The sequence below is a fragment of the Pipra filicauda genome, unplaced genomic scaffold, assembly GCF_003945595.2.
Source record: "Pipra filicauda isolate LSUMZ 115617 unplaced genomic scaffold, ASM394559v2 scaffold337_size785800_pilon, whole genome shotgun sequence".
NCBI lineage: Eukaryota > Metazoa > Chordata > Aves > Passeriformes > Pipridae > Pipra > Pipra filicauda.
In genome coordinates this window covers 244,841-268,751 of record NW_024104462.1, presented here as the reverse complement: position 1 = coordinate 268,751, position 23,911 = coordinate 244,841, and the positions used below count along the sequence as shown (strand labels likewise).

At 50.4% G+C, this 23,911-nt stretch overlaps 1 protein-coding gene across 3 annotated transcripts in view; it reads right to left on the bottom strand.

Moving 5' to 3' along the window:
* Positions 1 to 9,588: 9,588 nt before the first annotated feature.
* The window catches only part of MAP2K4 (mitogen-activated protein kinase kinase 4), a 94,436-nt gene continuing 80,113 nt past the window's right edge, over positions 9,589 to 23,911 (bottom strand). For all 3 annotated transcript variants that reach the window (XM_039384053.1, XM_039384054.1, XM_027724355.2), the window contains 4 exons: positions 15,625 to 15,702; positions 14,498 to 14,646; positions 11,141 to 11,186; positions 9,589 to 10,538 (listed from right to left, as the gene is read on the bottom strand). In XM_039384053.1, the coding sequence (XP_039239987.1) occupies positions 10,425 to 10,538; positions 11,141 to 11,186; positions 14,498 to 14,646; positions 15,625 to 15,702 (387 nt within the window). In that variant the 3' untranslated portion in view covers positions 9,589 to 10,424. The remainder of the gene's footprint in view (positions 10,539 to 11,140; positions 11,187 to 14,497; positions 14,647 to 15,624; positions 15,703 to 23,911) is intronic.

Below are 23,911 nucleotides of genomic sequence, written 5' to 3'. Positions count from 1 at the left end.
CTTTTCTACTGTACAAATGTCACAGGGCACTGCTAGGATAGACAATCACAGGTTGCCTTTTTTTAAAAAGAATTTCTTTTTCTAAGTGAGAGATTTTTAGAAGCCAGTCTGTGGAGAATATTCAGAGCACTTGACCCAGAGTAGTGTTAGCTGCTCCACTGCAGCCTTGTACAGGGCTCTCCAGGTAACTTTCTCCTCTCAGCAAATGTATTTCCTTATTTAAAGGGATGCTGTCAGCTTCAAACCTGTAAGCAAGCACATTTCCTTACCTATGTTACCAGCAACACTTTCATTATTAAAACCCTTGTCTTGCCACTCTGTCTACTCGCAGTTTGCTGTTTGATTTCACCACTGGGACAGCCACAGCCATCCCAGCTGCCACCATCTGGTGCCAGCTCCATGCCCTGGGACAGCTACAGTCCTTCAAGGGCAGAAATATTTCTTTCACAGCTGTGGTTTCTCCTGGAAGATTCCTGAACACACCAGCCGGAATCTCTTGTTTCTGCTGGCTCTTTCTTCTGTTGGCTCTGATTTTGCTTTGTTCTCCTGAAGACCCCACTTCTCTGGTCAGGGTCCCCTTCAAAGGCAGTGGCTGGCACCCTGCCCAAGCCCCTTGGCATTTCTGCCAGCACTGGGCTCGCAGCCAAACCTCCTGCTGCCCTCAGGCAGAGCAGGCTGGGACCTTGGCTCCTTCTTCCCAGGAGGACCTTGGCTCCTTCCCCCTGCTACCCCTGCATCTATTCCAGATCCACCGCATTTTCCTTTGATTAGAAAAGATTCCCCAGGTATTTGCCCACCTGTGTGCAGGGAGGGACTACCCAGGTGGGGCACAGGTAGGCTGAAGCTGGAATGGTCCTGAGATATGGCTCAAGTGAATATGAAAAGTAGATGAACAAATAACCTATGTTCCTATGAACATCTTTTAAGCTTTAACCCACATCCTGCAGCCAGCTGTGCTGTGATAAACTACCTGGGCTGAGCCAGGTCACAGTTACTCAGAGAATGAGACAAGACTCAGCCTAGGATTGTTCCAGGAATAGTGATGCACTGGAGCACTCCCTTGCCCTACTGAGGAGAGCCTGCCTGTGCTGCTGCACCTGCAGCAGAGCAGCTGGGAGCCTGTGTTGCCAGTGCCCCCTTGTAAAAGGCAAACAGCAGAGTGAGTGGTCCAGGGAGTCACAGCTCTCAAGTGCAGGAAAGATACCTGTCAGGTGCCAAAGTTTGGAGCAGCACTTCTGGGGCAGCTGAGTCCAGACCAGGGACCTGCTGCGGGCAGAGGGAGGGATCAGAGGGTCTCCTGAGGTCTCCTTCCAATCTCCAAACAATCCCAGCAGCAAATCCTGCATGGAGAAGAGCTCAGCCCAGCTCTGCCCCAGCCAGTGGCCCTCCAGCCCCACCAGAGCAGCCTCCTGGGAAAGCACACTGGGATGGGACAAGCTCTCTCCTCGCGTTGCCTTGGGTCAGTTCATACTCAGCCTTCCATGTGTAGGTGATTTTCCCACACAGGTTGTCCCAAGGAATTTAGGGTTCTGGGATTTTCCTTCCTCTCAATACCAAGCTGAATGATCCCAGTGATGTCCCACTCTCTCTGGGCCTTCATTCCTGAAAAATAGAGGAAATACAAAGCAAAAAAAAAAAAAGTTCCAATTGTCAAATTAACATTTTTCATGCCTGTATGAGGTTTTTAAAATGTGAGCTCAGTGTTTCCATCCAATGTTTCCTCCACAACAGGCACTGACACATCCACAGCATCTCTCCACCAGTTCCCAGGTCAAGATAGACTGTGGTTAAAGCACACTTTCTCTCTCCAGTGACATGGGGAAACAATACCTGTTTCTCAGCCCTTCTGCCCTGGTGGGGTGGGATGAGGTGGCAGCATAAGTAGGAACTTACATGTACCCATCACAGAACCCTGCACATGGAGGGGACCAAAAGCCCCAGAGCCCGGTGCCACAACTGGAGTACATTCCACCACCCCCTCACCCTGTGACATTCACAGCAGCACCCCCAGGACCCCTTGCTGCACCCCAGTGCCACCTCCACCCCTAGCCCAGTCCTCAGGGCCCCTCAGACTCCTCTTGTGCAGCCCTTGCTCCTCATCACCCACCCAGGGCCACCACTGCCAGCGGGTGCAGCCCCTCACACCTGCTCAGCATCCCCCTCCCCAAGCACACTGCCACCCTCTACCCATCCAGATCCCTCTGCTCATCCCTGGCCACCTCCCCCAGAGCTTCTGTCCACCCCAGACTCACTGGGGAGGGGAACTGGGGACACACCAGGGCCACTCCTCACCCATGCATGGACCTCTGCGCCCCCGACCTGCTGTCACCCCCCTGTCTGCAGCACCTGAGGCCACCTGAGGCTGTGCAGGATGGGCAGAGGGTCTCAGGGGGCTTCAGCAAAGGCAAGTTCTGGTTTTAAAGCCCAGACTCTTGTTCACTCTGGAGCTTTGGCAGGGACCCAGTTGTATGGCCAGGGGTTTTTAGACCCTAAGAACTACCTGCACACCTTGGCTGTGTGTCCTTCACAGAGTTTTGGTTTTTTATATCACAGCACTCCCACCCTCAAATTTCTACCAGCTCGTTGCATGCAAATTAGGAACTAAGTTCCTTGTATTCCTACCAATTCCATACACTTAACACTTTGTTGCAGATGAAAGGAAACATGTTTTTATACAAATCCATGAATTTATTGGTAGTTTCATTCACATATTAAGCACAGAACTAAAGAATTAGGATTACTTACTTCAAATGACCATTAGAAGTTAACATACACCAGAAGTGTTACATACAGTAAAAATCAGTGCTCACAGACATACTTGTGCTCCCCTTTTCCTGGAGGTCCTGCTTACCTTCCACTGCCTCTCTGGGGCTTTCAGAGTGGAGGAGGGTGTGGGGTGTTGTAGCACAAGGCAGCAGCCTCAGCCTTTGCTAGGAGGAGCACCTTTGCAAACATGCTCATCCTTCCTTGGTTTGTAACCAACCCCACATTACACCTGAATTGCTGCATCTGTGGTTTCCTTCTGCCAGAGGCTTGTTTTTGTTCGCTTTGTTTAAGGCTGGTTTTACCCTACCCCCAAATCCCATCCCTTTGATGACCAGTGACCACTGCTGAGGTGTTTGTAGCCTCAAGAACCCTGTGCCTGTTCCTGCAGCCTCTGCTGTCATGTCCTGTCCTCCAAAGCCCATTCCACTCTAGCTGCATAGAGGATATTTATACACAGCAGAACTACTCAGTACTACCGGTTATTAGTTGAAAAATTTATACCAAAGCAGCAGCAGCAGTAGCAGCAATGCATTTACTGGGCTCCAAGGCAGCAGCAGCAGAGGACCCCAGAGGAGGCCCAGGAGCATCTTCTGCACTGCTCACCTGGGGATAACATGTTCTCCAGGGACACCCAAATCTCTCCTACCCAAATAACCCCTCCCCGGTGCCACCTTCAGTCAGCACCTGCCAGGGGCTCTGCCCCCTCTCTGGAAATGTTCTGACATCCAGGTCACACGTAGGTGCTGTGATCTCACCAAAAAGGTGGCTTCAGTCGCACTGACATTTCTTCAGGAAGCAGGAACTGGCTGGATTTCAAGGTGGTTTCCACCAACCCCTTGAAATTGGGATGAGGTTCAAATGTCTTCAGGAAGTCACTCTGATGTGCAGTTCCAGGATCTGAATCCTTCTGTCCTCCATTCTTACTTAGTTCCCTCCTGCTGGTGCAGGGAACCAGGAGATCAGCTGTGAGCTACATTAGGCACAGGGTTGAGCCACAACATCCCACCATTCACCAGCATGAAGGGTCTTGAGGGGAAGCCATAAAAGGATTGGCTGAGGGAGCTGGGCTTGTTCAGCCTGGAGGAGACTGAGAGGAGACCTCACCAGGGTCTGCAGCTTCCTCCCAAGGGGATGCTCACAAACTGGAGGGCTCATCAACTGGTTCTGACAGTGTCTGCAGGGCCTCACGATGAAGCTCTTTCTTCTCAGAAAGCTGCCAAGCCTCTCAAGATGGATCACCTGGAATAAGTCCATCATGGAGCTGTCAGGGTGCTGTAGTAGGGGGGTTGCTAGCCCATTCTGAACCTGGTGAGAAACCTGTTTTCCTTGGAAGCTCAGGCAGGATCTCCCCCTCTTCTCAAATAATCTGATTGAACATGACCTGCACTGCCACATTGGCTGCTTCCACCTCCACCCAACAAGCTACTCTCTCCTGTCTGGCCAAGGCACAGAACTGCCTGCATGGTCAGATAGCAAAGCAAATTTTTTCCCGGAGGCACAGAGGGAATTGAGGCATCTGAATTTTGCTGGCCCTCATTTTCCTCTTGACTTTCTATCTGTGAGAACCAACTTATGTTGAGTACGGGCCAAGTCTAGGAAAAGGAGGTACAGAGCAGAAGTGCTTTGGTCAGGACAACAGGGCATGACTGCCAGGGAGCCAGAGCAGGTGTCTGGTGTCCATCGAGGTGCTGGGCTCACACAAAGCACTGTCTCTGATGGTTTTCAGTGTAGCTCTGGTGTCTGCGCCCACAGGCACAGGCATAGACAGCCCCACAGATATCACAGACTTTACCACACACAGCCTAGCCAGCCAGCACTCCTCAGGTGTGAGAAGCTCCTTCCTGCACATACCAACCCCTCCCAGCCCTCCAGAGCCTGCCTACTTGTGCTTTTGGGACTGTTGACACAGCTACACCTGCAGAGTGACAGCCCTGCACTCAGCTCTGCTGCTGCAGATGAGCAGGGATTTGCTGTCTGGACATGCCACACTCTCCTGATGGTAAGGCCTGTCCAGCCTTTCCATCTGGGATTTTTGCAAAGACAAAACCTGTCTGGCAGGTGCCCCACAGAGCAGCCCTGCTGTTCTATTTCCAGTACAACGGTGCTCTGTTTCTCCAGGAGAGGGAGTTTGTGCTTCATCCTCTTCTCCAAGGGCTTTGCACAGCTTTAAACATAAAGAAAAAATTTCGGTAGCTGTTTTCTTATTCCTCAGAGAAACCCTTCCTTTCCCTGGCCCCTTACTATGCTCAAAGCAATGGCCACGTGTGTGAATTCTATCAGGAGTCAAAGAGAAAATGGAGTTGTGTTGAAAAGCAGCACCTATGGTATTAACAGAATCCCACAATCCTTGAGGTTGGAAAAGCCCTCCCAGCCCATCCAGTTCACCCTGTGCCCACCTTGTCCCCCAGCCCAGAGCATTGAGTGCCACGGCCAGTCCTTCCTTGGACACCTCCAGGGGTGGGGACTCCACCACCTCCCTGGACAGCCCCTTCCAATGCCTGACCACCCTTTCCAGGAAGAAATTCCTCCTGATGTCCAACCTGACCCTCCCCTGGCACAGCTGGAGGCCATTTTCCTTGTTCCCCGAGAGCAGAGCCCGACCCCCCCCCCCCCCCCCCCCCCAGCTCCCCCCTCCTGTCAGGGACTTGCAGAGAGTGAGAAGGTCCCCCCTGAGCCTCCTTTTCTCCAGGTTATGCCCCCCCAGCAGCATCTCATCAGAATTGTGCTCCAGACCTTTCCCCAGCTTTGTTCCCTTCTCTGGCCATGCTCCAGCCCCTCAATGTCCTTTTCATCACAAGGAGCCCAGAACTGGACACAGCACTGGAGGTGCCCTAGCAGTGCCAGCACAGGGGAGCCCTCTGTAATACAGGCCTGAACCCTTCATTTGTACTCACCTGGCCACCAAAGGAGACGCAGGGCTGGGATGAAGACCAGGGGAAGCCATGCCAGAATATTAGTGGGAATACAGCCTATTCAATTCAAAGTGCTCCTGACAGGACACCAGCACATCTGCATTCACCCTGCTTGGGTCCAGGCAGGTTTGAGCTCATCCAAACCTCAAAGCTGGTCTTGGAGCTCCCCAGACAAACAATAACCATAACAGAGCACAGTGTGCTCTTTTGGATGTTATCTGATGCTTGGTGAAGGTCTGAGAAGCACCTCAGCCAGGCCAGTGGGCACAAAGGTGTTGAGGAACTGGTGTGAGGTGCCAGTCTGGGCCACTGAGCAAAGACAGTGGCCAGTGGCTCCAAGTCTTCTGGAAGGCTGGTCCAAACACTGGCTCCTCAGCCTTGGCACCGAGTATGGAAACAGAGGGAGAGGCTGTGTGGACTGTGGTGCCCACAGGAAGAATCCCAGCTCCGGGGCTGGAGAAAACCATCATATGTCACTCAAGCAAGGAAGGTTGGGATTGTCCAAGGGCTCTCAGGAGCAGTAACAGTGGCACTGTGCAGACATGGATCCTGTTGAAGACAACAGGGGCATCTGGGACGTGGTGGGAGGTTTTCTGTACCATTTCAGCAGTGACACTGTGACAATGGGACCCTCAGCAATGGAGTGAAGGAAAGATGGGCAAGAGAAGAGTCCAGAGGAAAAATGGAACATGAGTTCAACAAGAAGCAGCGGAGAGGAACTGAAATGCCTGCAAATATGTTCCCTCCTGTATGTCAGTCACAGGGGAACAGAGTTGAGAGGGATCCTCTCCCTCCTGCAGAGCACAGGAACACCCTGTGCAGGGATGGGCAGGTGGACTCACATGCAGCCACCAGCTTCTGTCAGCTCCTTCAGCTGTGACAGCTTCCTCAGGGCAAATCCCAGGATGCAAAGGCAGGTGGCAGTGCCAAAGGAACAGAGTCCCAGAGCAGCCCCAATCCATGGAACTGTAAGATGAGGATCTGGGTTCTCCAGTGGCTGCCCAGCAGGGAAGGACCCTCCCTGGTGTGTGCTCAGACTTTGTCTTCTGCCTTCACCAAATGAGCGATCTTGGATTCTGACTGAAGAGTGAGGATAGCAGGTGATCCAAAATTCTCCAAAGTATTGTGTTGGCAACGAGAAGTTCCAGAAAAGGGCTTGGTGTGGTGCAAACATGGAATTTAGGCAAACTGACAGACTGCAGCCACGTGAACCTTTCCCACTGTGTATCTCTATACAGTAAGACTTTCTTCAGCACCATGACCTGCCTTCCTTTCTCTTGACACAACTGTCACCCTCCAAGTGATGAGACACTGCAAGGGCTGATGCCAGGCGATCCACCCATTCCCAAGTACTCCTGATCCTGAGCTGTGGCATGACCAGTGATCCCTGCAGGATGCTCTGGCTTTCCCCTCTCTGAGCTGGGCACTCCTGGGACCATCCTATCCATCCAGGTGGAGCAGAACAGGCACTCGTGGCTGGGCCCTCTACCCTGACACTCTTCTTTCCCAGTGGGGCTCCTGGGCTCCACTTGACAGGGCAGACTCCAAGCCCTCCATAGCTTCCAGGCAGGAGAGACACTTATCCCAGCACCAGGCAGTAGGAATTACCTGGGGTTCTGAGATATCAGAGCTCTGCAGACCTTGGCTGCTCTTGCAAAACTGAATCAGCCTGCAAGGCTGGGAGTATTGGCTGCCCTTTTCCTGGGGCATGGGCACAGCCACCCACCCTCCTCACAGGTCCTGAGAAACTCCAGAACCTCCGAGTGCCCACCTGAGAGGCACCCACATCACGCAGAGGGCCCAGCAGTCTTCCAGAGAGAGAGAATATATCCAGGGCTCCCTACACTTCTTTTATTTAGCACAACCAGATTCGAAGGCTGCTTCCCTCTTCCACCTGGAGGACAGACCCTGAAGGCAGGTATTCCACAGCTCTTAGTGAACCTTCCCATTCATGTCTGACCTCACAAAATGAAAATAACAAGGTCACAGTTGCATCTTAGTTTTATTACAACCGACCTGCAGGCAAAAGGATAGAATTAGTACACACTCTGATCCATGTATAATAGCTTAAATAGAGGAGGAAGTCAAACCAGGATACCAGATAAAATATTGGGAAGCTCTTTGAAGCAGTTATGTTCCTGAGCTTCATTTTACAGACAATAAGGCAACGTCCCTGCACATCAGCTCTTTGATATTTTTTTATACATTTCTATGGTACAAGAAAAAATAACCAGAATTCACAATGTACAGTTCTTACACTATTTTCACAGCTTCTGAACACTATACACCTTTTTTCTTTTTTTTTTTTTTTTTTTTAACAAAGATACATTGCAATCAATTGTGCACCCTTAATAATTGGTATTAATCTATGTTGAATAGGCTAAACCTGTCCTGTATGGTCACCCAGGCCACAGCACCTCAGCCCTGACTGTCACTGGCAGATCAGAGCTTTTCCTTTCCATTCCCAGCAAACTGGTCCTGCTGCTTGAGACGGGTCAGCACCAGAGCATGGGCCCAGCCCTCCCAAAAGGGGCAGGCAAGAGCAAGGCAGGTGCTTGTGTTCTGGGTGTGCTGGCCTTCTGAAAGGTTTCTGGGCTCCCTGTCACTGGGGAGATGCACAGTGGAGGCAGACAGAGCCTGTGCACGTGTGGCTGCCCTTGCCCCATGGGACACAGAGGGTCCATGGTCCCATTAGAGGGTGCTGAAGGCTGGAAAGAGGAATCACAGCTCCATGGGGAGTTACCTGAGAAAGGCTCTGGGTTGAGGGCAGAATCACTTCACGCACTCCATGTACGGGTTCAACTGATCCTTCCGTGGGATGCACCAGAGCTGCCAGGAATGACCAGTTACTCCAGAAAGCTCTGCCTTGTCTGTTTTGGGAAGACTTTGGTGACTGCCTCGCCTGAGGAGCAGCCCAAGAGGAACAGAGTCCAGGAAGGTCAGGACTAAGGGATCCCCAGGGCTCACACCGGCCTCGGTGCCAGTGGGAGACGTGCGGTGCTGCGAGATGTCACCTCCGTGGTGCAGGAACACCAGCTGTCCCAGGAGCATGGCCTGGCTCTCCTTTCCCAGCTGGGATGGGCTGGTCTTCGGTGCTCCCGCACCAGCCTGGTTTGCACTCGGTAGCTTTGGTTTGAAGCCCTTCCTTGGGGTCCTGCCAGCACCACAGTGCCCTCACTCCCATGGCAGCCTGGGTCCAGGTTGGCTGCAGAGCTCTCACAAGAGGTTGCTCCAACACTGGTGAAGTCCTACCAAGTGCCTAAACCAGCCCAAAATGGAAAGCAGAGACCCTTGTAGCTTCCATTTTATCCCTGGTGTGCTACTCAACCTGAAAACTGCAATGTTTGGAGAAGTTTTCAGGAAAGATTAATCTTTGAAAAATACGTCAATTAAAACCAACAGAATAAAGCCTGATGTGCTGCTTCACTTAGGAATGGGCCAGAAGATGACAGCTTGCCCGGCCTTGCTGGGCCAGTTAAGAATCCTCAAGGCATTAGACACTCCCTCATCTCCTTCTGCACCCACCAGTCTCAGGGAGGTTCATTCCAGGGTGCAGCAACAGGAGTTATGGAGGGTCACAAAAGAGGTTCAGTATCCAGAAGGTGGTGAACAGTCTCCAGCAAGGTCAGCAGAGTGTGATGGGCACAGAGCCCGCGGCAGCCCAGGACACCCGTCCATCCTGCCGGCAGTGGCGAGACAGAAGAGCTGAGGTTTGGACTCAGGAGGGACACTGGGCTGGGAGGGCTGGGCCAGTGAAAAGGCAAGAGCACCAGGGCTGGGGACAGAAGGAACACGACAGTGGCCAGAACTCACAGCACACTAAAGCAGCTGCAGCCTCTGTGGACAGCACTGGGCAAAGGCAAAGCAAAGCCAGAGGGTGGTGAGCACTATAAACCAGGTCACAAGCAGGTTAAATTCAATCAAGTAGTTTAATAATTCTTCAGGTCAAAGGTCTTATCTTACCAGGTAACAATTTACAGGACATCTAGTTAAGAGTGAAGAGTGGCTGGCTTGGTAAAAGGAGGAAGAATACATTATGTCCCATCTCAATAGTTTAATGTTAGCCTCTTTCAATGCAACATATTTTTGGTAAAGACATATTCACTATATTTAACATGATCTCTCTTTAACAGGAAGTTCAGCTGAGCACACTGTCCCCAGAAAGTACACTGCGACTGTAAAGCAACAGAATTTCATAGCAGTAAATCTATTGCACTTTGTGAAGAATAAAATTCTCCTTTGCCTTCCCAGCTCCAGAAGGCAAAGCATCTCGTTGGTTAAGCAAGTTCTTCTCCCGCCAGGCAAAGTCTCTTAATGTTCAGACAGACAACGCCTAACTTTTGTTTGTTTGCTTTTTATTATTACTTGAAACAACAATTGGAAGAGTTTGAGAGAAAAATCTTTCCAGTAGCTGCTGAGAAGTTCTCCAAGTTTTGAGTCTAGAAATTAATTTTAGGTGCTATCCAATCACGGTCAACAAATAAATGTACTTATTTCCACATTTCATGAATATGTCCACAAAAGAGCAAGATGAGGTCTCTCTGTGACCAACACTAACACTGTGTGATCAGGTATTACAGGGATGCACTTTATATGTGACAACAGTATACAGACAGGATGGAAATAACACCAATATTATTGCACATGGTGTCTGGGCGAGCATTAAAAACACTGCAATATGTGATGAAAATTCTTTACAGCTTGTTTCCCTCAGCCCTTTTTCTAGAGTTTGATGTAGCAGCAATATCAATCCACGTACATTGGAGAGCTGGGAGTTGCTGGCATTTGATCCAGGATTTTACAAACGTAGCATGCAACATCCACTGTGCGTTCCTCATACATCAGGATGAAGGGATGTTTCTGAAATCAGATAAAAAACAAGGTTACAAGTCACCCTCCTGCCACATGCTGGCTCCCCAGATAAAAGCTGAGCAGGTGATTTTGCCTGGTGCAAGAACACAGGGCTTAGTGGTGGCCACAGGACACAGCTTGGTCTGTGGCTTTTCCACAGTGGGAATCTGTCTTTAATGTGGGAGGTTAATGGAGGTAGGACAGGACTCTAGAGTGTCAGGAGCTGATAGGAGAGACAGGGAGTGGCTTGTGGAAGTCAAACCCAAGCCCTGCTCTCCTGAACCCTGACTCTCAGCTCTGCCCAGGAGGCCGCACTGGCCAGACCCAGCTCAGAGCAGCTGGTTTGTAATGTCAGGGTGGCCCTGGGCCGGGACACCAAGCAAACCCCTTTCACAGCCCTGCAGGGACCCTGATCTGATGCCACAGGGCACCTTCCCCTGCTGATCTCTCGCCTTGCTGGACAGACACCCATGGTAGTGGCATGGAGGTGGTGCTCCTCCTCCAGCCCTGGAGCTGAACACCCTGCCAGGATGGCCTGAGGAGGGGACGTGTGTCCCAGCCCCGCTGTGTGACTGCAGAACCACCCCAGCTCAGATACACTGTGTACTCACCAGAAGCTCTTTGTACTTTGGCCTTTTGGACTCGTCCTTTGTAAGGCTAAAGAAAGCAGAAAGAGAATTAGGAGAAGGTGGGATGGGGGAAAATGTTACAGACATCAAATACAGATTTTTACAGGACATGATGCTGAGCCCACTGCTGTCCAGGGGGACTCACTGCCTGTGGTTTCCTGGAAAATCCATCCTTGCACTGTGAGTGACCACAGGAGCTGCCTCCCTCCCTCACAGCCATCCCAGCTGTGTGGGCAGGGGCCAGCGAGTGGCACCAAAGGCCACCAAAGCCCTGTCCCAGGGGACATGGTGGAGAGAGGGGATGGACTGGGCGACACTGACACCACAGCCCCTGCCCCAGGAGCCAGAGCTGCACCACTGAGAAGAGAATGGGTGGATATGGCACCTTTCCCAAACAAAGGGAGTCACTCGAATTCCCAACAGCTGCATTTCCATCCCCAGGAGCTCTGGCTGGGCCTTTCTCCATCTCCAGCACCACCACAGTGTGGCCTCCACCCCATGGAGCAGCTGAGGGTCACCAGCACTGCCCTGCCAACAGAGCCTGTGGGGCAGAGGGGGCACAAACCCGGTGACTGGTCCCACACAGCCCTCTCCAGGCTTCTGCCACCCCAGAGCAATTCCCTGCCTGACCCCATCAAGGCTCTCTGGGGGCTCCAATCTGCTCCTGCAACACCTGTAAGGCAACAAAGCAAAACTTGAGCTCACAGACTGAGCTTTGCTCTGAAATGTCCACACCCCCTTTCCTAAAGCACTCTGAGAAATCCCTCATTCCTTTCCCAGCTCAATGTGAAGCTGCTTGCCTGGGGTGGCCACTGGCAGCACCAGGAGCCACACACTACTGCACAGGAACTCTAGTTCCAAGGATCCTGATCCTCAGGAGCTCAGGGCTCCATAGCTGCTGAAGCCAAGCACAGACTGGAGACTTCAGAGCAGAAAATTGAACTGCTGTAGGAAGCAGTTCCAGGAGTGGGACTCCAGATAAGCCTCTAATTCAGGAAGTTGGGTTGAAGGGGAAAAATGTTCCACCTAGGCATTCACAGTGCTGAAAGAAATATCAGGAACTCTTTAACACTGAAATGTTCAATAAATGTTTCTTGCCCAGAGAAGCCCCATCCTTGGGAGTGTTCAAGCCGAGGTTGGACGGGGCTTGGAGCAACCTGGTCCAGTGGAAGGTGCCTCTGCCTGTGGCAGGCAGTGAAACCGGGTGAGCTTTAAGATCTCTTCCAACCAAATCCATTCTGTGATTCCATGATTCTATGACAATATCCTTTCCTCACTGATCTATCCTAGCAGTGATACTGCAGGACTCTCTTTTGACATTTTTCCTGACTTTTGAATGCACAAACCCAGAAGACTCTTAGATGCACATCTGTGGGATGTTTATGCCATCACCCACCACACAGCTTTTGGGAACCTGACCTGCCAGCTTAGTAACCCCACAGATCACTGTTCGCACCGAACTAAAGGTTATTACGAGAAATATTTATTGCAGTGTTGCTATGAAGACCCCATAAATACTCCAGGCAGAAGTCAGATTATTTACAAAACCAGGTTAAACAAACCCAGAATCAGGCTGAAATCTGCCCTGGGCTCTGTGTGCTGTGTCTGATCCGGAGTAGTGGCCCCAAGGAAGGGGAAAGGGGGTGGAAATACAAACTGACCTGATAAGCCTAGAGAACAGAAGGCTCTGAGGAGACCATAGAGCCCCCCTCCAGGGTCTAAAGGAGACCTACAGCAAGGCTGGAGAGGGACTTTTTACAAGGGCAGGAAGTGACAGGACAAGGGGGATAGTAGTTTTATTAGTTTATTAGGAAGAAATTCTTGGCTGTGAGGCTGGTAGAGCCCTGGCACAGGTTGCCCAGGGAACCTGTGGCTGCCCCATCCCTGGAAGTGTCCAAGGCCAGGTTGGACGGGGCTTGGAGCAGCCTGGGCTAGTGGGAGGTGTCCCTGTCCATGGCAGGCGCTTGGAATGGGGTGGCCTTTAAGGCCCCTTCCAACCCAAACCATTCCATGGTTCTGCATCCAAAGACATGGCTGTTTAATGGAGATGGTGCACAGGCTCCTCTGCTGGATGATTTGGAGCCAAACTCACAGGGCACCACAGCAAGTTCCTGGCTTTGCAAAGTCTGATGATATGGCATCTCCATGGAGAACTATGTGGAAACACACCAGTGCTTGTTTTGTACACAAGGAAAGCAATTCTGACCTTTCTAAGCAAATGCTACAGTTGCAGTTTCAGTTTTGACTGAAAAATAGAAACTTCTGAGCCACAAACCATCTTGATGCTTGATTTTCTGCATCCCCAAAACAATAACGAGGCCTTCCTCACAGGGGGCTGGCCTCCTTAAAAATTTGTAATTCAGAACTAGACTACAATCCAAACCCAAGAGGATGGAAAGTTCTGAAACAAAACCTCTTGAAAGTTGAAATTGTCTAGTGCTGAGCCTTCCTGTGTCACAGAGCTTTGAGGTGGCCACCCCTGTGCTGGGGATGTCCATCATCTGGTCTGCTCAAGGCAGAAGGTCCCAGAAGACAAATGCAGGTCACACTGATGGATCTCACCTGTGCTTTGGTTAACAAAATTATATTGACCACCTTTCTCATTTAGATAGAAAAATGCTTCACCAGAAAATTCCCAATCAGCCCTTACCCTAAGCAGGACCCCACAGCTCTGGCAGGTGGGGAGACTCCCCAGGCTCCCCTTAGCAGCACCACAGATCCTCCACACAGGGCTGCAGAGGCCCTGCCTGCAGAAAACCATCTCCAGTCTTGATCTCAACATTCAATTCACACAAGGCATGAAACCAACAACCCAGCAAGCCACAGCCACAGGTCCTGGCAGTCACTGTGCTGAGCCCAGCCCAAGAAGTGGGCAGGAAGGCTCCCAGCCTTGCCAGGCAAAGGCAGGACAGTACAGATCCTCTTTGCCCGATCACGGGACAACGCTGCCCAGTGTCTCTGGCTTCAAACTGCAGAAGAAAGGGCAAACAGCAGGTCTGTCCCAAGGCTCTGTGACAACAAGGAACAGAATGCACAGGCTAGGCCCCTATCTGCTCACACAAACCTCCTACCATGGGTCTTACCATGCCTCTCCCTAGCACAGCCACTCAGAGGTTTTCTCCTCACCCCTTCCCTGAGGAGCAGTTTCCAATGTCTGCCCTTCAGCTGCCACCTGGAAAAGTCCCCCATCACCTACAAACCACTGAAATGTGAGAGGTCCTTACCCTCATGCTGGTGCAGGAACATGAAAAAAAGCCAGGAGGTGCTGGGCACATGACCCTTGTCAAATACCCAGCAGTGACAAAACAAGCCCAAGTGCTTTCAGCAGGACACACTTACCACAAGTTGACGAAGTTGATGAAACTGGGGGAGAACTCCCTTTCCTCTGAGTTGCTCAGCTGTGGTGGGTCTCCTTTCACTACTTGTGTCAACTGGTCAAACACACTGTTCCACTTGGGGTAAGGGAACCGCCCCGTGGCCAGCTCGTACTGCAGGGAGACAGCAACAGCACCAGGCAGGTTTACGTGAGGTAAGTTCAGTCAGGGCAACAGAATGTCTGCAAGGACACTGAACCCCTCAAAAGGAAGGCTGAGATGAGATTCTTCATCCTGTTCCCTGTATGGTTCTAAGAGGAGGGAAGGTTTCACCCAGCAGTAAATGCTGCCTGTGTGAGGAGCACGGCCAGATTTAGCCTGGTCAGGCCATGCCTCCACATCTGCCACTGACTGTACAACAAACCAGTGTAGGAGAGTAAAATCCTCCAAGCATCCTAACAACTACCAGAGAAAATGGATAATGAGAATCATACAATCATAGGATATATTAAGCTGGAGAGGACTCACATGGATCACCAAGTCCAACTCCCTGCTCCTCACAGGACAATGGAAATGAGCATTTTAAAACATCAGTGGGGAAGACAGAAGCTACTAGTCCATAAGTTATTGCTTCTGCTTTCTCTTCCGCTTCACCACCTGGAGAAGGTAAAAGTTTCTCACTGCATCAGTGTGTGCATCTTGCAGTGCTGTGGTTAAGCCAGTGAGGAATCAGAATACCAGAATCCAGGATTAAACAAAGTCTCTGTGCAGCCGAAGTACAGCAGCTGCCAGGGCTGTCAGAGGCTTATTCCCACAGGCTGGGTGTTCTGCCCTGCACCACCACACTCACCATCCCTCCTCAGCTCAGACTTTGAACACAAAATTCATTTACAATCCAACACCTCTTCCCTGCTCACATCTTGCTCTCTGCAAAATACAGCTGCAGCCAAAGGTATCTGCAGGGGTTCAGGAGAACCATCTGCCTGGATGGGATTTAGATTGTTCCTGAGCCAGGAAGTGCCCATTTCAATCACAACATGCAAACATGTTGGGCTGGGCTTGGAGCTGGGCTGGGCTTCCCATGTGTGATACCATCCCACTGCAAAGGGCACCAAGGCTCCCCACCAGGAAAGGGGTCAAATCCCCACTTACCAATGTAATCCCCAAGCTCCAGACATCTGAGCGGACGTCGTAGCCTTGCCTGGAGGCGCTGGGATCTATCCTTTCCGGCTGAAACGGGAAGAAGATTCAGTCAAGCACTGTGCCATGCAGGAAGCAACGAGAAGCATCTGCAAACTTATCAGAAACTCTGAGTCTGTCCCACCAAGGCAGAGACTGGCACAGCTCCAGAGGCAAACTTTTGGCCAGGGCAGACCTTCAACCCCAGCAGAGAAAAGTCTTAAGGAATCGCTTAAAACACTGACTTTATGGAGGTGTAGTGGAAGAGGTGATGGGAAATGGCCATTTATCACAGTCTAATCTTTTGGTTGTTTTCTTTTCCTTTTGCACAAGCACCTTGAATAATGGTGACTGTCTATTTATTTAGTTTTGTCCAACTCTGGGATTTCTTTAACAGGAAGTCTCTGTTTTCACAGCCAAGTTGTTCCCGAGGGATCATAAGGCTTGGAATCAACATCTCATCCACCATCCCGAGGCTTAGCAGCATCTACCGAACTCTTCTCCCCAGCTGGCTGCTGACTGCCGAATCTCAACAGGTAATAAAAACAGTGCATTTTAAGAACAGCTCCTCTTTACAAGGTTTGGTCATCCCTTGAAGGCAACTATGATATTACAAGGTCTTCAGATATCCAAAATATCTTCAATAGAAAACAATATTTAGCCAGACATGGGAGGTTTGCACCTAAAAAGCAAGTTATCCAGAGAGGATAACAGCAAAAAAAAACTCTTTATGCCTTGCATGTTAACTTATGAGAAACATCAGTCTGCCTTCTTTAGTAAAAAATATAATAATTAAAACATCAAAAGAAACAGGGTCTCATTCAGTTTTGGCTACAACAATAATAAAGATACCCAAGTTGCAATAAATTCTAAATTATGAGGTACAGGACTCTGAAAGCCCCGGCTACTTTGTAAGCTACATTTTACTACAATGTCATGGCAGATGCAGCTGAAGAGTGCCATGCAATGAACCAAGTCCTTCAGTGCAACCTCCACACTCCAGTGAGCAGACAACTTACTGTCAACTCACCACATGAGCAGGCACCTCCCAGATCCCATGGGAATGCCTCATGGCATTCCTGACTGCTCTGCCGTGCTGCCAGCAATCCTCTTTGCAGCCCACCACCCACATGTGGCTGCCCCTGCTGTGACTGCTGCCAGACCTCTCCCTTTCCCTCAGCTACCAGCACCTTCTCCAAGGAAACTTGCCCAGGCCATGCACGCCCACAGCCCCAGAGAAGGTTCTGCCAAGCTGCAGTGGTTCTGCAGGTGGCTTCTCCTACAGCCTCCCTGTGTCCACTGCTCTTCAGTACCTGGGATATCACCTTCCCAGGGCCAGTGATATGTTTTGTCATACTCACTTTCAGTTACAGTATCTGCTTTGAACCAGGCTGGCTTCCAAGGCCATACCCAGAACATCCTGCCCATCCCACCCTCCAAGCTCTGCCCTTTGCTGGTTTTTTCTTTGGTTGTGGTTTCCATTCAGCTTAAGCTCATCCATTAGTTATTCCTCTCATGACTTGGATGGATGTTCCAATACTTCTGGTGGGAGGGCAAAATAATAAAATCACTAAAATTCAGTTCTCTTAAAACAACCATCAGCCCTTCATATGCTCGTCTTGTAGCTCAGTCAAAACCTATCATGTCTGCACTGCAGGTACCCCCGTGCTGCTGCCTCCTCACAGCCAACTCCAGCCTTCCCTCAGGAGTCCAGACTTCTCATACTGGGTACAACAGAATGCCAGACAGCTGGGAAGGGATCAAGAGCTAACAGAGCATCCATTGCTTTAAATACAGGGAACAGAAATGCAATGACAACTTCTCTACAACTCTGTGGGAGGATCTGAATGGAAAATGTGCATTCCCAGTCTCTGCTTATTTGAGGGGAGGATGGTTTGATAAGCAGCAAACACTCAGCATGCAGATATATTTAGATGTTTCAGGAGGTCACTGGATATCTCAGTAAGAAGCAAAATATCTCAGGGAGTAGCCCATGGGTGAGCACTGGGTTGTACTCTGGCTCAGGAAGGACAAGAGGAGCTCAGACTTACAAATCAAAGCTGTCCTCTGAGGTAACACACAGAATAACATCACCTCATGGGTACAAAAAAAAGTCAAAATGCTCTCAGCAATGTGTTTCTGTGAACAGCCCAAAAGGTCAAAGAGAAACCAAACAGAAGATGCCAGCGGTAGGGAGCTGGATAGAAGAACATGGCATCAATAATTGACCAGCACTGGACGTGGCCTGGTAGGCACTTCCCTGTCCCGTCACAGGCTGAAAAGCAGCTTCCAGGGACTGTCATCACGAGTGATGCTGTGTCCACCCCGCTCTGTTTCAATGCCACAGGCAGGGTGATGGACCTGCAACCCCCAGCAGCCTTCTTTGCCTATGATCCCACACAGCCCCTCCAGCATTCCTGGAATTCAGGGCCCAGAACAGCCAGGCTCCACCAGCCCAAGGGCTCTCCCAGAACTGCTCTGCTGTGCCTGCAGCCCTGTAACACCCTGGCTTCCCTCGGAGCAGAGCTCTCACCTCCAACCCCTCCTGCCAGGCACCAGGGGCTCCTCCTGCCTTCCTGGCTCCAGCAGCAACAGTGGGTGTGAGACACACGGAGCTATCCCTTCCCTGTCCCTCAGGCACAACACTGTGGCCAGCTGGCCAAGGCAGGGGATTGTCCCACTCCTTCTTGCTCTGCCCCCTCAGGTGAGACCCCACCTGCAGAGCTGCCTCTAGCCCCGGAGTCCCCAGGACAGGAGGGACATGGAGCTGCTGGAGTGAGTCCAGAGAAGGGCAAAAAATGATCCAAGGGCTGGAGCCCCTGTGCTATGGAACACGCTGAGAGAGCTGAGGGTGTTCAGCCTGGAGGACAGAAGGCTCTGGGGAGACCTTACTCTGGCCTTTCAATATATAAAGGGGGCTTATAAGAAAGACAAAAAGACTTGTTACCAGGGCCTGCAGTGACAGGACAAGGGTGATGGTTTTACACTGAAGGAGAGTAGATTCAGGTTAGATTTAAGGAAGAAATTATTTACAATGAAGGTGTTGAGACTCTGGCACAGGTTGCCCAGAGAAGCTGTGGCTGCCTCATCCCTGGAATTGTTCAAGGCCAGGTCAGATTAGGCTTGGAGTAGTCTGGTCTAGTGAGCAGCAGGGCTGGACCAGGTAATCTTTGAAATCCAAACCTATGGGTTCTATGGTTCTGTCAATGCTCCCTGTGCTGCAGGACACTATGAACCACTGTCCCCACCATGTGAAGCACCTCTCTGGGCTCATGGCCACTGCCCATAAGCATTTTGGCAATAGAAGATGGATTCCACAGCTGGCAGGTACCTTACCACCAAGCAAATCAGAGTCACCTTGCAGGAAAACAAGGACCTCCCTGTGACCAAGGACTGTCTCTTTAGTCCCATACCCCATGTGACAGACACTGGTGTGTGGGAATGGCGGCGGGTGGCCCTGCCCTGAGTGCTGCTGGGGACACATCACCATGTCTAGAGGCTGCCACCAGGGACCAGCCAGCACAGGGCCACACCACATTATGGGGATGCTGGCCCTGCCAGTGCTGTGACCCCCCACACCACAGATCCACGGCACAGATCCACAGTAGAGCAGTTCCAAGCTGCAGACGAAGGACTCACTCTCCACATAGCACAGTGAAGGAGGGGACTGCACAGAAAACAACCATTCTGGGCAGGGCCCAACTGCTCAAAGGGACTGGTGGGACAGGTGGCACTGGTGAGACAGAGCTGGTTGTCTCAGGCACCACTGAGGGGCAGCCTTCTACTTCCACTAAGCAGAGCACTGGGGACATGGCCCTAGACCATGGTGGCACAGTTAGAGGGAAAGCAGGATAGACCAAAGTAAATCCCATCTAAATGGGAAGCAGGAAGTAGATGACATGGGAGCAACTAACACCAACTAAGGAAGAGTCACCATGTGAACTCTGGGGACCTGGAGTGAGGGCTGCACAAAAAGCCTGGCTCAGGCCAGGTGTCCTGCAGGAAAGGAAATGGCTGAGGTGAAGACCCACCTCTGGACTGTGCTGATGGGGTGAAGGGGCAGAGTATGGATGCATCAGAGAAGGGTACAGGCTGCCATGGGACTTCTCTCTGGTTCAGTGTTCACCTGGGCACCAGCATTTTGACTGAAAAATGAGCAATGAGCAGCACAGATCCTCACTGCCCTCCAAACCCCAGGTAAGCGAACACACGTGGTTCAGGTTATCCTCCCTCTTCTCCAAGACCCAGCTACACAAACACCTGCAGCTTGGGCTGAGACACAAGGACAGATGCACACAGGACTCCCTGTACTCCTGAGCTGCTTCATGTAGCTAAAGAGTAAAGTTGCATTTCTTAGAAAACCCAATTCTTGAAGCTCAGATCTGGGTTTTCACTGGTTATGTAATCAGGGAATTTTATCCCACATGCACCACAAATTCAAAACTGCCTCCACAGCAATAAAAAGTACACAACAAACTTCTTTTCTACTTAGGTCAATGCATCCCTAAACTAAAAGGAAGTAAAAGGTTACCAGGAGCAAAGAATGACCAGAAAGTGCTGTATTTTTGCAATACAAAAAGCAGAAAAATTCTACATGATACAAACTCTCCCTCTGCTCCAACCCAGGAAGAGAGAGATGTGAAATGGAAGCTGCCAGCCTGCCATGAAGACTAACTTCTCACACTGAAACATGTGTAAAATGAAGTCCAGGGTGCTGCAGGAGCAATGGGAACCATCCTTTGGACCATCAATAACTGGTTTGGGAAGTTCTTCTGTTCAGTAAGGAGAACATTGTCACTCACTTTTCACATTGCTGTATTTCTCGAGAATATTCGTACAGCGAAAAGCAAGTTGTTCTTCCTTCAGGGCTGTCCCCCCACATCTCCCCTCACCTCCTCACTGAGACCTCAAAATGTTTTTACTCCTGTGAGCCCCCTCCCTGACTGCCCTGCTGGGCTGGGCTGGCAGTTCAGACTCTGCAAGGCTGAATAAGAGCCTGAGCGCTCACCTCGCCAGGAGATGCTCACACCAGCCCTCCATCTCCCAGAAGATCACAGAACGGTTTTGGTTGGAAGGGACCTTAAAGACCAGCTTGTTCCAAACCTCTGCCATGGGCAGGGACACCTTCCACTAGACCAGGTTCTCCAAGTCCTGTCCAACCTGGCCTTGGACACTCCCAGGGATGGGGCAGCCACAGCTTCTCTGGTCAACCTGTGCCAGGGCCTCTCACCCTCACAGGGAAGAATTTCTTCCTAATATCTAATCCAAACCTGCTCTCTGTCAGTTTGAAGCCACTCCCTCTTGCCCTGTCACTCCAGTGAACAGGCCCCCTTCAGCTTCCTTGTAGGCCCCTTCAGATCCTGGAAGGTGCTCTGAGGTGTCAGAGATTGAAATGGTTAATGATCACCAAAAGACTTTTGTCAAACTGCAAAGAAACAGCTGCTCATCGGGCAAAGTCCACCCCTCTCTGAATATGCCTACTGTGAAAAGACCTTCAGATGAGATAAGTGGGTGCCATTGCCCAGCTGTCCTGGGTGCAGAAGGGTGTGCACACCTGAAGCTACAAACTGGATTTCCAGATAAGGGAAGAGGTTGATAAAAAGCAAATTCTGCAAGGTGGGATAATCCTTCTTACCATGCCAATGTCCTCCCTTACATGATGACTCTGCTGTGAAAACCCCTCAGGGAGTATTGAAGACATTTCACACCTACCCTGGGCTATTCATCTCAGATTTTAGACCATGATGGACCATAACTGATGCTAATGTAATACGAAGCGTTAAGGTCTTAGAAGGTGTCAGAGACTCCTGACATGTCCCATGACACCATCCACTGTAAAACTCCCCAACCCAGGGGAGGTACAAGGCATTCCCACCTGAGCCTGTAGTGTATAATTACTCATGAAATCTTAGAGTTTGGGGGGGGGCAATGCTTCCCCCACCCCCAACAGAGCAAGACCACCACTTCAACCAACAGACATGGAAGCTGCAACTACCAAGTTTCACTGCTGGATCCAGCAGGTGATTACTATATATATCTTTCCCTGTTTATCCTTTCTCTTCCTTTCCTTACACATTTCCTTAAGTGTTATTTTTATGATTTAATATTGCTGTATTACTATAGATGATAACAACCAAAACAGCTGCATACCTGTTTTCCTTTGAAACAAAACCATTCTAAAATAAATCCTACATATATATATTTACAAACACTGATCATTCACTCTTATCCACACCAAGGGATTTATTAACAAGAACCTGGGTTACCCTCTCCTTCTGGGGTGGGTCATAACATGAGGTCTCCACACAACCTGCTTTTTTCCAAGCTGAACAGCCCCAATTGGTGACACCAAAATCTTCTGCTGGCTGCTAGAGGTGAGGTAATTTCATGTGGATCCTAATAAGCTTTGAGATCCCCTCCTGGGCACCTAGGACCTCACGGGTGACCTCATTGCCAAAGAGCAGAGATGTGAGTCATTCACAGGAGCAACTGAGGCATCACAGTCACTGTGCTGGGTAAAAATCTTTTCTAAGGTCATACTCTCCTCTCCAGCACCAGGTGACCAAGGACAAACCTATGACACTGTGTTCTCTCTCTGTATGGCAGTGCCAGTTGCTCCAGGGGTCACACAGGATCCTGTGCCACAGCCTGCCCTGGTCACAGGAGGAGACCCAGCTCCTTGGCCAGGGAGTGACACAGTAGAACAAAGGACACATGGTGTGATGAGGGAAGAGCTGCCAGGGCAGTGGAGAACACAAGTTCTTCTGCCTCTGCTGGCTGGATCTGCCACTGCCCCCAGCTCCTGAGTCCCCCTCACCAAGACAGCAGCAGTGACCCGAGCTCTGTGTGCATCACTTCTGCACCTACAGGAGAGCAGAGTAGTATTGTCAAAAAATACTTCAGCCAAAGCATTCGTCCCTCCTTGGATGCTGAATTCAGATGTTCCTTCCAAAATCCCCTCTGTTCTCTGAGTTCCTGTCCCTCCCCCTCACCCAGGCCAGCCACAAAGCTTGTGACTGACCAGAGATTATCAGCAGAGATCATATTTCTAGAGAATGGCCTTTCCTCCCCTCCTATTTCTTTTACATATTTACTGTGAGAGAATGTTTCATTGAAAAGCTTCTCCAGCAGCATTTTCCAGGCGGAGATGCCAGTTCGCATGGGATCACCATCCCCTCCCAGCTGGCTTTCCTAACCCTGCCTGAATTCGTCGATCTCAACAGCAGCAAAGTGATGGACTGGTGGACAGGGGACACTTACTAGGCACAGAAAGGTTGGAACATTATTGAAGGTAAACAGGCCCCGTTGTGTTTTTACAAATGTAGACCCTGAAACTGTGCAATGACCTTATTTGTCTTGTTAGAAAAGGTAAATGTGCCTGTAATAAAGCTGGACTAGTGCAGGGCATGGTCTGGACCCCAACTAACTCAAGCATCAATAATTTGCATCAGTAAATGCTTCACTGATAAGAGTTCAGAGTGCAACTGTTATGTGTTGAGTGGGAAAGATTTATAGTGGGACCTCAAAGGTGGCCTTCCTTAGCCTACTGCTAATAACATCCATGAAAATATAAAATTAGTGTTGCTAAATTATGCCTATTACAAAAACTATTGCTAGCATGGTACATAAGGGCTCCTGGAGAGAGAGCCCTTATGTGTGACTGGAGTGTTCGGTAAGCTGGGCTCTGGCTGGCTGCTGACTCACTGGAGTAGGCAGAAAAGGCAGCACTCTGGGGTGACAGAGGCCCCTAGGGCAGAACAGGAGTGCAGGAAATCCTGAAGGAGCATCAAGACTTCGGGTGTGTGGCTGGGGCGATGCTCTGGGAGCTGCTGCTCTTGTTACAGACACCACAGGTGAGACAAACACGGAGTTTGCACAGTTTCAGGGTCTACATTTGTAAAAGGATGTTGAAAATATGAGGGGGTTATAGCCCAGCCATTAAACACAGGCCAATCTGCCTTAAGGGAAATAAGATGCTCAGTCCCTAATCTATCTCCTCAAAGAAAAGCACAAGAGGTGACTGCATCCCTCAGAAAGTACCTGCTGGGGAAAGGGGTGTGGCAAAGACAGGGCTCCTTAACTCTGCAAACAGAGCAGAAACCAGAGCCCACAGCCAGCCACTAATACAGGACTTACTCGTACTAAATAGTATTAGGAGCAAAATTTATGACTAGGACAACCTCATGGTGGCAAATTCTCCAGAAGCTGAAGAGGCACCTTTAATGCAAGACTTTGGAGATCTTCACTGTCTGGCATTATT